This window comes from Diceros bicornis, chromosome 23, assembly GCF_020826845.1.
Source record: "Diceros bicornis minor isolate mBicDic1 chromosome 23, mDicBic1.mat.cur, whole genome shotgun sequence".
NCBI lineage: Eukaryota > Metazoa > Chordata > Mammalia > Perissodactyla > Rhinocerotidae > Diceros > Diceros bicornis.
In genome coordinates, this window is record NC_080762.1 from 36,414,066 (window position 1) to 36,429,983 (window position 15,918).

The following is a 15,918-nucleotide window of genomic DNA, read 5'->3' on the forward strand; positions in this document are numbered from 1 at the left end:
AGTGACTGATTACCTATCCTGCCAGAACTGTGGAGAAAATGGTATTTTCTAAGCCGTTTCTTTTCGTTTTAATCTGCAGCCTCTAGCAGGAAAATGAAAGGAAATTTATCTCCTTTCCTTTAAAAAAATAAAAGAAAAAAAAAATCCCCCAGGGTGCCATGTTTAATTTCTTCTTGATTGTGTACAGTGGAAAGAGCATGGGCTCTGGCCTCACAAACTTTAATTCATATCTTGGTCTGGTCACTAAGAGCAGTCTTGATCAAATCTGGTGTCACATAAATGGTCGTTTCTTTTTCCTCCTGGTTTTGGAAGGTGGCATAGAATAGTATGTATAACAGACTTTGGAGTCATAAATCCTGGCTCCTTCCCAAGTAGACTTGCGTAAGCTATTTGTAACATCTAAACCCCCACCTTCTTTTCTGTAAAATGAAGGTAGTAAAACTGGGATGCTGTGATACGTACATGGGCTAACATATGTAAAACATCACATAAAGCCTGACACATAGTTGGTATTTAACCTTTTGTTTTTCCCAAACTTCATATATTGTTGTAGTTTAAATATCTTTTTATGGATTTTACATATAAAATGAGTTTCAGATAGATACCAAACAAAACAAAACAAAACTCTTCAAAATGAACCCACTTTTTGCATATACCCCCTTTTTAACCTTGCAACATAATAAAATCAGTATGCTTTAATTCATATCAGTAGTATGCCATAGGAATGAGTCTGGGCCTAGTTTGATATTTTCATAATAAAATCAAAGAATGTTAGTGATGGACAGAACCTTTTCTTCTTTGGTTAAATGAGTTTTATTGTCTGTTAGAGAAGCTAAATATTTTTCTCTAAGCCATACAGCTACTTGGTGAAAAGAAGCACCAGAACTCAGATCTCAGGTTTGTTCATGAAATGTTTATGTAGGCTCTTTGGTGCAGCAGGCACTGTACTAGGCCGTGGGGACATTATCCCAGCCCTCAGAGAGCTCATAGACACTTGAAGGCAGATAAACAAGGCATTTGTTTAACAAGGTAAGTGCTATGATACAGGTGTATATGGTGTGCTGTGGAGCCTAAATAAAGGTTACTGTTTGGCGTGGAAGTTAGGAAGTTTTCTGGAGGGCTTGAAGCTTGATTGTATTCTAAAGGGTGAATAATTAAAAGAGTTAAGGCCTTGTCACAAAAATCTGCTCGTGTTTGGTTCACTCTCATTCGTTGAAAGATTGAGCACCAAGATCACTGTTTTCTTCTACACCTGTATACTATTTCTGTTAGTGACCCCAACATTATTGTGTATAATCTACCTGTCTTCTAAGTTTCTTAATATCCTCACTTCCAATTAGATTTTCTTTTACTCACCTCACCTGCCTTCTTCCATGGTCATGCTCTACCTTTTTTCATTTTTCTTTTCATTTTCATTCAGCCCATCACCTTTTCATTTTTGTCTTCTTCCATGTCCACACTTTCCTCCTTAAACAATTTAGATTAGAACCCCTTATTATAGTCACTCCATCACAAACACCTTTAATTCCTTAGCCCTTACCTGTTTTAAACTTGGCAAAATCTAGTCCTCTCCTACCCCCTGACACCACCCCCATCCCCCCAAGCCCCAGCTGAATATTGCTGGAGAAAATCATAATCATTCTTACTAACTGATCTAACTTTAAATTCTTGATCAAAATCTCAAACGGCAGTCAGCACTGGAATATTTGCTTTTCTACTCTCCAAAATGACTTATTTCATAACTTCTTTTTAACATACAATTCAACACATGCTCTGCCCCAATCAACTTAGCTAAGCATCTTGCCTTGTAAATCACAGAGAAAATGGAATGAGTCAGTTGAGACTTTGCATCTTTGGCATCTTTGCACCTTCAGATCTCCCAACATGTCTGCTTTGTACTCAACCTCTCAATCTGCTTTTCTATTATATTGGAGGTGGCCCTGTTTCTATCAAAGGCTAATTCCTTTCCACGTGCACTGGATCTTGTCTGTTCTCACCTGTTTAAGGACTTTATATATCTTCACTTAAATATCTCTGCTTCCTCACCTCCTGTTATCTCTTCAGCCTGCCAGCTAAGCTTCTGTCTCTACCTCCCTGAAACTACTCTTGTTGAGGCCATCAATTACTTCCATATATTGTCAAATCTAAGAGTTTGTCTTTCTTCTCATTTTAACCTTTCAGTAACATTCAACCCTTTTGACCCCGTTCCTTTCTGAACATTTCTCTTGGCTTCTATGATGCCTGGTTTCCTTCCTACTTCATTGGCCGCTGGTTTTTGCTTATAGACTCTTCTCCTTTTGCTTGATATCTAAATGTTGGAATAGCAAAGGGCTCTCAGTTCTGGATCCTTTTCACTTTTCCATCTTTAGTCTTTCCTTGGTTGATCTTATCTAACCTCTTAGCTCTAAAAACCATCACTATGAAGGTAACATTCAAATTTATATCAACAGCTTTGACTTTTCCCTTGAGCTCTAGATGCATATGTCAAATTATTTTCTTAATATCGCCACTTGGTTGCACTGTGTACTCTTTCATCTGTTCCTCCCCTAGTCTTTGCTAAAATCTGGGAGTTCTCCTTAATTGCTGTCTTTCATTCATACCTTAATATAACTCATCAACAAGTCCCACTGCCTCTCTTGCCAAACATATCTCTAAAGTTGTCTGCTTATCTCAGTCTTATGGTTTCACAGAATTGCCTCCTAACCTTTTGAGGTGACAGGAGAAGAAAGGAGTAGAAAGAAAAAAGGAGACACTTTAATCTTCTGTAATGAAATAACCATGCATATTTGTTAAAAAGTGACACACCACTGAATCCCAGTCATTCAACAATTATTTATTTAGAGCTTACTATATGCCATGCACCTTCATATCTCCCAACATGTCTGCTTTATACTTGACCTCTCAGTCTGCTTTTCTGTTATATTGGAAGTGTCACTGTTTACCTTCTAACTGGTCTTCCTGCTTCTATTCCTGTCCACTATATTCATTCTCCATGTGTGATCCAGAGTGGTATTTTTGAAACAATCACATCACGTCACTCCTGTGCTTACAATCTTCTAGTGGCTTCCCAAGATATTTAAAATAAAATCTATACTTCTTACCAAGACCTGTAAAGCCTTAAATGACATATGGTCCCTGACTGTCTCTGACTTAACCCTACAATACCAAGCTTACTAATTCAGGAACTTTCCATGTGTTTTCCCTTCCATGAATGCTTTTTTTTCAGGTCTTTTTTTTTTTTTAATTTTTTGTTTATTGCAGTAACATTGGTTTATAACATTGTATAAATTTCAGGTGTACATCATTATACTTCTATTTCTGCATAGATTACATCATGTTCACCACCAAAATACTAATTACAACCCATCACCACACACACGTGCCGAATTATCCATTTCACCCTCCTCCCTCCCCCCTTCCCCCTGGTAACCACCAATCCAATCTCTGTCTCTATGTGTTTGTTTATTGTTGTTGTTATCTACTACTTAATGAAGGAAATCATACGGTATTTGACCTTCTCCCTCTGACTTATTTCACTTTGCATAATATGCTCAATGTCCATCCATGTTGTGACAAATGGCTGGATTTCATCCTTTCTTATGGCTGAGTAGTATTCCACTGTGTATATATACCACATCTTCTTTATCCATGCGTGCTTTGATGGGCACTTAGCTTGCTTCCAAGTCTTGGCTATCGTGAATAACGCTGCAATGAACACAGGGGTGCATGTATCTTTATGCATAATGGTTGGCTCTTTTTCATTCAATCGTTTAGCCAAATGTCACCCTTGGAAAGGCCTTTCCATTCATAACTCCCTGATGTAATAATGATCCACATCCTCTACCAATTGCTCTGCCACATTACCCTGCTTTGTTTTGTTTTTCACAGCAATTATAACTGTTTCCGTTTATCCTGTTTGTTTTGGTGCCCTCTTTTCCTATTCTCCCCAAAAGTGTAAGTTCTATTAGTGCATGTACCATGTTTGACTTGTTTGTTGCTCTATGCCTAGTACTTTAGAATAGTGCCTGGTATGAAGAAAGCTTTAAATAAATAATTGTTGAATGATTGGAATTCAGTGGCCTGTCATGTCACTTTTCAGCAAGCACGCATGGTTATTTCATCACAGAAGATTAGATTAAATTAAAGTGTCTAATTTTTTTCTACTTCTTTCCCCTGCTGCCATTTCCAAAAAGGTTAAAATATATGTAGTCTGCCAATCCTCTGGTTTTATAAAAGAAAAACTCTTATAATCCTATGAAGAATTTGACCTAGGACTTAAGTGTGACCAAGTCCTCTGGATTTGTGTACATCTTAATTATTAGATCATTTTTACTACTTCTTTCTAGTTTGGGTTTCTTTTCCAGTTTCTGAGTTTTCTACACCGTTCAATTATGAAACATCTATTGTAATTTTTGAATAATTGAGTTAAAAGTCCAATTGAGCTATGTAATTTTCATTATCTGACTACATTAATGATCTCTAAAGCAAAGTTTTAGAAGTATATCTTATGCTGCCTTAGACCTTCTGGTCTGAAGTTGAGAATGGGTATGATTTGGTGATATATATTCATATTCTTTTTAGAAGGTTATTCGATACACTATCAACTGATAATATTCTTGTCACCAGAGCCCATTTACTTCCTCACAATTTCACTTTATTTTTTAGGATGGTATACTAGAAGAGCAATTACGAATGTATCTTCACTGTTGTTTGACACTTTGTGATTTCTGGGAGCCAAACATTATAATTGTCACCACTCTCTGGGAATATTATAGTAAGAACCTGGTGAGTAAATAGCGTATGAATTTGTTCTAGGAATTTGAAGAATTTGTACATGATATTTGAGGAATATTTTCATTGCTTAATTATGAATAATTATGGATTTTTCTAAAATAGTTAATTTTTTGCAAAGTACATTAGAGTAGCTCAAGGCTAGTTTGATCTTTCACAAGCATTATCCATAGAGCGTTGACATAAGGGAATGGAACATTTGGTGTCCCTTTTCTCTTAAGAGTCAGAGTAAGCAGAGTAGCCAAAATTGTACCAGAAAGATATTTTTAAAATTCCTCATTTATAAATGTTTTCTAACAATTATTAATTGCTTGCAACACATTGAACAGTTAATGCTATCCTGAATAAGATACAGTCTTGGCATTTGCGTAGCTTATAGGCTAGTGCACAGATACACTTATACTGTGGGAGAAAAGTTATAATCCTGTGGAATGCCAGAGGAGGGAGTATAATCCAGGGTATGGACTTGTGGAAGACTTCATGAGGTCATAATTTTTTAACTTGGCCAGGGGAATGAGTGGAATTTTCCAAGTACAGAAGCAGAGCATCCAGACAAAAGGAACAGTGTGGACAAATGTATGGAGACATGAAAAGACATGATCTATTCCTATCATGTTAAATAGTTCTGAAGATAGGTCTGAGATGACTATAGAGAAAGACAGGAGAAAAGGCAAATAGAGAAGGTATTCTAGGGCCAGATTATGAAGAGTTGAAGATAATGGGCAGGTGAGTTATGATTTATTCAGGAGACATTGGAAAGCAAGGATGTAACATATTAGGTATGTATTTGAGAAAGTTTTTTCTGAAATTGATTTAAATGAATTGGGTACAGATAAGTTAATAGTCCAATGTAATAGAATAAACAAATAATGTGGTGAGTGAGAATTAAAATAGGGACAATGGATTTAGAAAGCAGAGGATAAATTTGGAAGATAAAATTTGTAAAGGTGGATTTAAAGAATTTAGTTACCTGTTGTGTGCAGAGAGAAGAGAAGATTTGGAATGTTTGGGTTCTGGGTAAATAGTGAACCCCTCAATCAAGATAGAAAAATGAAATGGAAGATTTACGAATAAATTACAAATTTGGGTTTGTATGTAATAGAGCTTATTAAAAATGAGAAAAATACCTTTCTCTGAAGCATAATGTCAGGCTAGTTGGAGAAATGACTGATTCTAGTTCTGAGGCAGAATGTGTATAAGATGAGTCTAGAGTATCTTGTCGTATCTGAAAGCAGAGAAGGTATCCAAGTAAGCTGGAGTCATGTCAAAAGGGCATAGGAGCCAACTTGAAGAAGTTCCCGTTGACCAACGCTGGATAAATTTGAGCATAAGAAAGAATAATGACTGCTGTGGATTAAACGACATATCAGATATGTTTAAATCCTTGAGTTTATGATGCTTTTAGAAAAGTTATTCTGAAAAAAACTGCATTATTCTGAAAACTGTAAATAAAGGAAAATATACACTATATTTTAGAGTAACCAAATTTCTGATGAATAATTCAGAAGAAATGATAGAATTAGAAAAATCACTGTTTTGTACATCTGATGAAATAAGGCATCTGGGCTGTGATCATCAATGGCTGCTAAAACCGTTAAGGTAAAGACTGGTGGGGATCGTTAAAATGGATAGATCAAGTAGACAACATCATCAATCTTAAAATCACAAAAAGAATGACAGTTGGAACTTACGTGCCTCTTTACTAATTGCAATAGGAAGTACCCAGGATGGCCAATGAAAGATTCTTACTGAAAAATTTGGTCTGAATCTGATTAGTCCTCTAGATACAGCCACCAATTTACAAAAAAGATAGGTGATAAAAAATACACTAAGTGAACCTAGGGAGATACAAGCGGCTAAATCCAGAATGTAGGAAATTCTACAATAAATGACCTGATATAAAAATAAATGATATGACAAAAATGTTGGGAAACTTATAGAATAAAAGAGCTTTAAGTGGCACATCAACCAAATGCAGTGTGTGGTCCTTGTTTGTATCCTAATTTGGACAAACCAATTGTTAAAAGACATTCTTTGAATAATCCAGGAATTTGAACACCCCTTGAAGTTTTGTGCTTTTATGGAATTTTTATTTTGGGGGGATATGTGGTAATGGCTGTGTAATTTCTGTGATTAAGATGAGTCAAACTTTTAATGAGCTCATTGGGATTTGCGGCTTTCCATTTTTATTTACTTAGAGACCTAATACTTGTTTTCTGTCTTTTTTGCTTTTAGAATAGTTCTTTCAGTATTTCTTGGCTTCCTTTGAAAGGCCTTGTAAACATCATTAAGTCACCCTTGTCTATGCTAGAAATGGTGAAGACCTGCTGTTGTGATAAACAAGATCATGACCTGTATAAATCCAGCAGTAGTTACACCATTTTCCTTTGCATTTTGGCAAAAGTTCTTAAGAAGGCAATGAAGAACAATGGCCCTCATCCTTGGAAACAAGTCAAAGGAAGGTGTGTGCCGTATCTTTCTTTGTCATGAATGTTCACTGGTATCTTTGGAGTAGTATTTTTTAACTTAACTTGTGCTTGGAGGTCCTTATGGTTTACACATTTAAAATGTATTCCTTAATGTAACAGCAAAATATGGAGCTTTTGGATTCTGCCAATTTGTTATAAGAAGGAACAAACCTAATATCCATAACTTGTGGAGGATTTTAGTTTCTTATTTATCTCATCAGTGCTGAAGATTGAAATTTCATATATTAAGTGCCAGGGATATTAGAGAACTGTTGTTTTTCTTGCCAAAATTAATTGTAATGTGATTATGTAATTATTTGCATACATTTTATTAAAAATTATAGAAATAAAAAACATCTCCAACTCCTACATTGGCAGGTACTAGATTCAACCTATAAAACTTTGTGTTCGTTGAGCCCCACAGTCCCACAAGCCCTGCTTGCTTGAATGACAGCTAACCAGGGTACAGTACGATATTCTCATTTGGGGAGTATGCTCAGTTTTCATTTCTGGTGTGGTACAATGAACTTTTGGTCACATCCGTCTGTTTTCTTTTTTTGAGAGTTTTGCTTGTTAAGCGGGTATAATTTTTAATTGTCTTCCCTTGTTCTACGTCTTTTGCCGATTAGCGTTTCTCTTAGCCCTCTCTGTGCAGGACACTGCCATCTACCACTTGCTCAGCTTATGTGGTCACAGCAGAATACTTCTTATTCTAAGTTGGGACTTCTCAAGAATCACCAAGTGAAATTCCTATTTGATTCCCGCAGTGAATAATTCTTGCAAGATTATGGTGATAGCTTGGATTTTTTTATTCAGAATATTTTTTTTTAATGGTGGCTTTTTTGTTAAACCTCCAATAATAATGTGGCTCAAACAGTAATTTTTTCTTTTGTTCTGTTTACCAGTTTGTTTTTGGACCTTAAATCATTTTATGGGGGCCGGCCCTGTGGCTTAGCGGCTAAGTGTGCGCACTCCACTACTGGCGGCCCAGGTTCAGAACCTGGGCCCGCACCGACGCACCGCTTGTCTGGGCATGCTGAGGCGGCGTCCCGCATACAGCAACTAGAAGGATGTGCAACTATGACATACAACTATCTACTGGGGCTTTGGGGAGAAAAAGTGATAAAAGGAGGAGGATTGGCAATAGATGTTAGCTCAGAGCCGGTCTTCCTCAGTGAAAAGAGGAGGATTGGCATGGATATTAGCTCAGGGCTGATCTTCCTCACACACACACACAAAAAATCGTTTTATGGAAGACATAATACTCAGAACTTTATTGCTAAAAGAAATCACTGGAATTCGTTCAATAACGAGTCTATTTATTAGGAAATACTATCTACCAAGCACTATAGTGGAAGTGATGGGGGATATAAAGATAATTAAGCAGATCTTTACTTTCAGGAGCTTATCAGCTCTATTAGTTCTTTATAAATAAACATTTAACCTCTCATGAACATTAATCATTTCTATCTTGAATAAAACAATTATAGAGTTACAAAATTTAACTATCTGTAAGTAGGACTCAAAACGAATGGTTTTCAATTCTAATCTCTTAAATAATACATCAGCTATTAAATTAAGTAGTATTGATGAGAGATTTGTTTAAATGGCTAGTCTTCAACATTTGAACACTAACAATTTTTCTTTGTCGGTAGGTAAAAATAATTTTTCTAGCACCTCGAATTGTCTTAGGGTGTAAGTATAGCAAGAGCAAGTCTTTTTGAGCAGCAGAAGGAGAAAGAGTTTAAGGAAAATTATTACATAAAATTGCCCTGTTGAGATTTCTGTAGAGCACAACAAACTATACTTAAAAGATTATATATTCTTTCTTATTTGTCAATAAAAATTAAAAAAGAAAGGTGATGGAAGGACTAAAATAATAGGAAAAGCCATGTACTGTATGAAAAGAGCATTTCTAATGTCCTTTGGGAAAGCCACTAAATTCTTTAATTCACTTATAGATGATTTGCTGCATCGTTGAGAATTGTGAAGGTAGGGGTATTCTGTGAGTTTGTTTTCTAAGTAGGAAAAGTGACAAAGCAGCACCATAATGAAGAAGTAGCTAAAAATTTAAAGTAATGAGACTGGCATGAGTATTGAGTGAAATGTTATTTTAAAAGATGGATTTTTGTGACTGAAACAATTTTATTCAAGCAATTTTTTATGTTTTACAGAATATATTCTAAATTCCATCACAAAAGAATGGAAGAACTAACTGAAGTTGGTCTGCAGAATTTTTTCAATCTTTTTTTACTGTTAGCAGCTGTTGCAGAGTTAGAAGATGTAGCAAGCCATGTTCTAGGCCTTCTGAAGTTCCTCAAGCCTGCCTTTCTAACGTCTTCTCTCATTTGGAAGGGTCAGATGGCCTTCCTCTTGATGTATACCCAGAAAAATCTGGACATTAGTGTTTTGGCTGAGAAATTCTCAGGTGCCTTCCGGGAGAAAGCAAAGGAGTTCTTGGTATCTAAGAATGATGACATGGGACAAAGACAGACTCTCTGGACATTTCTGTCTATCTATATGGATGGTGTTCAAGAAGTGTTTGAGACTAGCTGTTGCTTGCATCCTTCCCATGAAAAACTGCTTAATGATGGATTTAGTATGCTTCTGCGAGCTTGTCAAGAATCTGAACTTAGGACAGTATTGAATTTTCTACAAGCTGTTCTGGCCAGAATCAGGTATGTTTTTCAGTACTATGCTAATATATTGATTTGTTTTATATCATCACCTATGTTGATTCTATATTAAAGTTTTCCTTTTGACATACTCATGAAATCCAAATGTAGAAAGAGGAGTTGGTTTTACTGCTACATTGGCGTAAATCAGGAGTTTTCAAAAGGTAGTTCTTCAAATGAAAGCTTATAGGCAAACACATAAAGCTAAATTCAGAGCAGCTCTGGGGCAGTCCCCAAGCTATGCCTCTTCGCCTCTCCTTCCCTTTCTACTTCCCCTAAAAGAGTATGATTAGCCACAAGATGTTTCAGACATTCTAAGCAAGATGATGAGCTCAAATCTGAGGTGGCTTTTATTGAAACATATGCAATTTTGTGCCCGTAAGTAGGTTTTAGCCACACTGGACCATTAAAAAAAGGTAAGTTTCTTTAAATATTTTGCAACAGAGTTGTAGCCTCAGATGCATGAAATACTTCCAGCTAAAACAGTTTATTCTGAGATTCAGATAGGATTGTTCTATTTATAACACCAGTCACCTAAACAAAACTTATATTGTTTTCAGATCCACTTAAAATATGCAAATATGCAGATACACTCAGACCCAAACAATAATGGAGAAGAACAGTGGTTATGACATTTATTGCCTTTAACGATCTTTTCACATAACAGTTTTACCTTTGAAGTGCATGTTAAGAAGTTAGATACTACCACTCTGTGTAGTTAGTCGCTGTCACTGAAAAGTTTTGTAAAAGTTATATATAGAAATACGGTTTTATTTAAAATCATGTCTGAAGGTAATGAAGAGACTGTTTCCCTCTTCCTAATACCACATTACAGAAGTAGCATCTGTTTTTCAAAGGTACTAAGCTTAACAGAGTTTCTAAATTTTGGAAATTTATTCATTACGAATTTTAATTATTGCTAATTTACTTAATTTGCCTTATGTTGGGCTGTGTGTCCATACTGATTAATCCACAGGTTTTCACTCCTTGTTAGGTTTTATGTAGTTTTTATATTCATCAGCTCTTACAGTTCAAGTTCTGAAGGTTTAGCCAGAGTTCTTGATCACATAATCATCCCTTTATCCCCCATTGTAAGCCGTATTAATCAACGGATCTTAAACCCTCAAATTTTTTAATAGATCGATAGATGGATAAGTAAATGAATAACCAACTTCATTAAAAGAAGCTTTTACTAATTCTGGGTCTTAACCACAAACCACATTTGTTTGTTTTTAATAAACGCTACTAGAGTTTATTAGATAGTATACTTTCCCAAGTGCCAAATTCATTTCGTTTGTTCAATTTTTAAATAAGTGGTAAATAGTATTTCCTTGTGCTTCCTAGGCAAAATTAGAAATTTCTATATTTCTGGTACCATTTTGGGTTTGTTTATTTATACAGTCATGCACCACATAACGACGTTTTGGTCAACAATGGACCACGTGTATGATGGTGGTCTCCTAAGATTAGTATCATATAGCTTAGGTGTGTAGTAGGCTATACCATCTAGGTTTGTGTAAGTACACTCTGATGTTTGCACAATGACGAAATTGCCTAATGACGTGTTTTTCAGAATGTATCCCCGTTGTTAAGCAGTGCATGACTGTATTTGTATTTGTCTGAATATACCAAACAAGAAGGAAGAGGAGGTTGCTGGTCTGAACCATCCTGGTGATAAGGAGCTACAGGCTCCAAAAGATTTAGGGGGCAAAGGAATAGAAAATGAAGGGGGTGTATGAGCATCTTGAGAAGAGGCAGTCATGGAAACCAAGTGGCAGAATCCATATATCTTTCTGCCTTTTCCTTGAAGATGATGGATATGTCCCTTTTAATCATCTTAACAATTGTATTTCTTCTTACATAGGTGTTTTTTTAAACAAAGATTCATATCCTATAAATACTATTAATTTAATTTTTTATTTAGAAGTTTTGAGGAATCTTTTTTTGTTAAATTTTTCTTTAAATTGCAAATTTAATATAGTGTCATAGTAAAAATGGTGAAAGAAAAAAAACGACAAGTAAAGGTGACAAGTGCAAGTTTCTCTTCCTTTCTTCATTCTTTTATTCTCTAGTTCAGTGGTTCTCAACTAGGAGTGAGTTTGTTCCCCAAGGGACATTTGGCAGTGTCTAGAGAAGGTTTTGTCACAACTGGGTGGGGGATGCTACTGACATCTAGCGGGTAAAGGTCGAGTATACTGCTAAATATCCTAGGCTGCACAGGACAGCCCATACAACAAAGAATTATCTGGTCCAACCTCAGTGGTGCTGAGATTGATAACATGGCTCTAGTTCTACTCAATAGAAGTAAAATGGTTTCTGATAGATCCTTCTAGAATTTGTCCTAGTTATAGGCTTAAAACACAAAATGGATGATCTTTGTTCTGCAACTTCCTTTTTTCACTTAATATTTTCTAGACGGTTTTGCATGTTAGTATATGGAGACCTATCTAATTCATTTTAATGGCTACTTAGTGTTTCATTATATGGGTGTACCAAACTTTATTTAACCAATCCCCAAATAATGGAAATTTATATTGTTTGCCATTTTATGTTATTATATATGTTCTTTTTTTTTTTTTTAATTTTTATTTATTTATTTTTTTCCCCCAAAGCCCCAGTGGATAGTTGTATGTCATAGCTGCACATCCTCCTAGTTGCTGTATGTGGGACACGGCCTCAGCATGGTGGGAGAAGCGGTGCGTTGGTGCGCGCCCAGGATCTGAACCCGGGCTGCCAGCAGTGGAGCACGCGCACTTAACCGCTAAGCCACGGGCCGGCCCCATTTTATGTTATTATAAACACAGTTCTATTTAACATTTTTATACATGCATTCCCTGTTTACTTGTGGAAGTATATCTGGAGATTAATTCCTGAGATTAAATTGGTATATGTACATTTTAAATGTGGTTGGATATTACCCGATTTCCTACAAAAACAAATTTGTACCAGTTTTCACTCTCCCTGATAGTGTATGAGAAAGCCTCCTTTCTCATTTTTAGACTAGCGTATGGAGTATATTTAGAAAATGTGAATTCTAAGATAAAGTAAACACAGAAGTTTGTTAAAAATGTTAATAGAAACTTGGTAATAGGAGAAAGAGACTTATTTTGAAGTTTGGAGAGGTTTAAAAATGGAAATACAAAGAAAGTGAAATAGGAAATTATTACTCCTTTATTTCTTACTGTATTAATTTACTAACTTCTTTTTGTGTTTAAGCTCCTAACTGAAACTTTTTTGGTCATTATTCAAAAGTAGTAACTAGAAACACAAGAATAATTCTTTTATTCTTAAAAGATGTACAGTTTACAAATACCATCTCATTTATTTCTTTACCAACCCTGTTATCCCTGTTTATAGATGAAGAAATGCTAACATGGAGACTTTTTGTGACTGACTTAAAATAACACAGTTAAGTTGCAGAATTGGCATTCAGACTTTAACCCACTATACCTCAGCTGCCTTCTTATACCATTTTTATTTACTTTTTTTTGTGTGAGGAAGATCAGCCCTGAGCTAACATCTGCCAATCCTCCTTTTTTTTTTTTTTTTTTGCTGAGGAAGACTGGCCCTGGGCTAACATCTGTGCCCATCTTCCTCTACTTTATATGGGACACCGCCACAGCATGGCTTTGACAAGCAGTGCGTCAGTGCGCGCCCAGGATCTGAACCCGGGCCGCCAGCAGTGGAGCACACGTACTTAACCGCTACGCCGCCGGGCCGGCCCCCTTACACCATCTTTATAATAGTTTACAGATAACTAAGCAGAAACTAACCATACCACTACATTTTTATAAATTTGGAGGTAATTAAATGAATGAAATCTGCAAACTGTTTGCAAACCTGGAAGTATTACCACTAGTCATACGTACTTCTGAGTACTTTTACTTTTATTTTTGCTACTAAAAAAAGGGCAATTGCTTAATAGGGACCTTTGATTACTTTGTTTCTATAATTCTGCAAGTTACATATTTTTTTAATGAGTCATTCGTTGGAAAAAATGAATCACAAAGAGGGGCCAGCCTGGTGGCATAGTGGTTAAGTTCACATACTCTGCTTCAGCAGCCCAGGATTTGCAGGTTTGGATCCCGGGCACAGACTTGTGCACCGCTTATCAAGCCATGCTGTGGCAGACATCCCACATATAAAGTAGAGGAAGATGGGCACGAATGTTAGCCCAGGGCCAATCTTCCTCAGCAAAAAGAGGAGGATTGGCAACAGATGTTAGCTTGGGGCTAATCTTCCTCACCAAAAAAAAAAAAAATCACAAAGAGCTGTGGACAAGTAAATCACATTTTATTTATAATATTTATTTATAATAATAATTTATCTTTGATTTATTAGCACCATTTCAACCATCTAAATTTCACTTCTTGTAATAAAAACAAATTTTTCCTCTTTAAATTCAATTTAGGAGAAGTCTTTTAGCATTAAATCCAAAGTTTTAGGAATGTTGGAAAAATATTGCTTGCAAGTACACTTTAAGCTATAGTGCATCTGTGTTAATCCTGGGGGTCACTATTCGGAAGTACAGAGGTAGGAATCAAGAGGGCATAACGAAGATTGTCGATTATATAAGGTGAAAGTATGTTACATTTATGTTAGGAGTTTCTTTCAGCTAGATCTGGTTTGAATTTCTAGTTTGCTATCATTTCTAGCAGGGGGCAAGGAGTGTGGTGTTGATCTTCAGGACTAACCTATGAGAAAAGGACATAAATGTTCATGTTGATAACATTTGATTCCTTGTACAAATGTTTATTTTTGTTTTTGTTTTATACTGTTCAACTGTGATTGAAAACAATTGCTATAAGTGAATATCAAATCATATGTAACTTCTATTGCCAAAATTATGGAGCAGTTTTAACAGATAGGTGTATGAGGTCAATGTGTGAATAAAAATGGTATAGAAATGTGTAGGTCTTTATTAATGCTGTCATAGTTTAGTCACTGCCATCTTTAAAATTTCTGAAGCTTGCATAGTAATTTGAACACAGTTCTTCAGTGAGACTGATTGCAGTATATAATAAGAGGGACTGTGACTTAGATCGTTTCATCTTATTCCATCAATCTTGAGCACTTCCATGGCAGATATCGGCTCGACAGACTTGCTTTTAGTTTGGAATCTTTTGGCGAAGGGCCGGAGAGATCATTCAGGATTGTTTGCCATATAAAGAAAGAAAGAAAGAAGGGAGGCAGAGAGGGGAAACACAAGAAAAAGCCCTTTAAGTATTTGATCATAGAGATGTGTTCCTAATTTCTTAACCCCAAATCTGAAACTTCATTGAAGATCTTTTCATAGCATCTTTTAGGCATACTATAATATTATTACTGTTAATGTTATTAGAAAGTTCAAAAACATTTTGGATAATTGTTAAAAATTAAAGCATAGGCTTTTTTTCCCCTAAGAACAGAGCTAAATTCTTTGAATTTTGGTTTAGATAGGGAAGATAGGTTACATAGATTGATGATATTTATTCCTGGCTGCATCCCTGACAAAGGAAAGAATGAAATACTTTACCTTAGCAATCTCTTCTGTTTCCAAATTCAGGTGGGAATAAGGTACCAGTCCTTGCATAAATGTGTGAGTGTGTGTGTGTTGAACTGGGTAATAGTTTTATAACTGTATGACAGAGAAATTATAGGTAGGAAGGAACTAAGATCACTGATTAAAGGGAGAAGCGGCTCCCTCTAGGCTGTTAAGAAATAATAACTTCATATGCCACTTTCTGCTAACTGGAGCTGATGGCTCACCAGAGCATTCTTTATTGCTGATTAAGTAGCATTATGAAAATACTGACTTGGTTATGTTAACTAAATGCCTCTGTGTTTAAAACTTGGAATGTCAAGTAGTTTTAGCAGTCGTCTTTAACATTTCACATTACCTTTCTGGAATCACATTTCTAGTTCTCGCTTGCTGTTATTTGAGGTTAATGTAAAAATGGCAGTCTTTCATTTGTGGAGTTAGGTGTAGCCAAAAGCTTTTCTTT

General features: G+C 35.8%; 1 protein-coding gene across 2 annotated transcripts in view; it reads left to right on the forward strand.

The window, feature by feature from the left end:
- MMS22L (MMS22 like, DNA repair protein) overlaps positions 1 to 15,918 on the forward strand; it is a 132,806-nt gene that overhangs the window by 38,957 nt on the left and 77,931 nt on the right. For both annotated transcript variants that reach the window (XM_058566596.1, XM_058566597.1), the window contains exons 12-14: positions 4,666 to 4,785; positions 7,027 to 7,253; positions 9,434 to 9,937. In XM_058566596.1, coding sequence (XP_058422579.1) covers positions 4,666 to 4,785; positions 7,027 to 7,253; positions 9,434 to 9,937 — 851 coding nt within the window. The remainder of the gene's footprint in view (positions 1 to 4,665; positions 4,786 to 7,026; positions 7,254 to 9,433; positions 9,938 to 15,918) is intronic.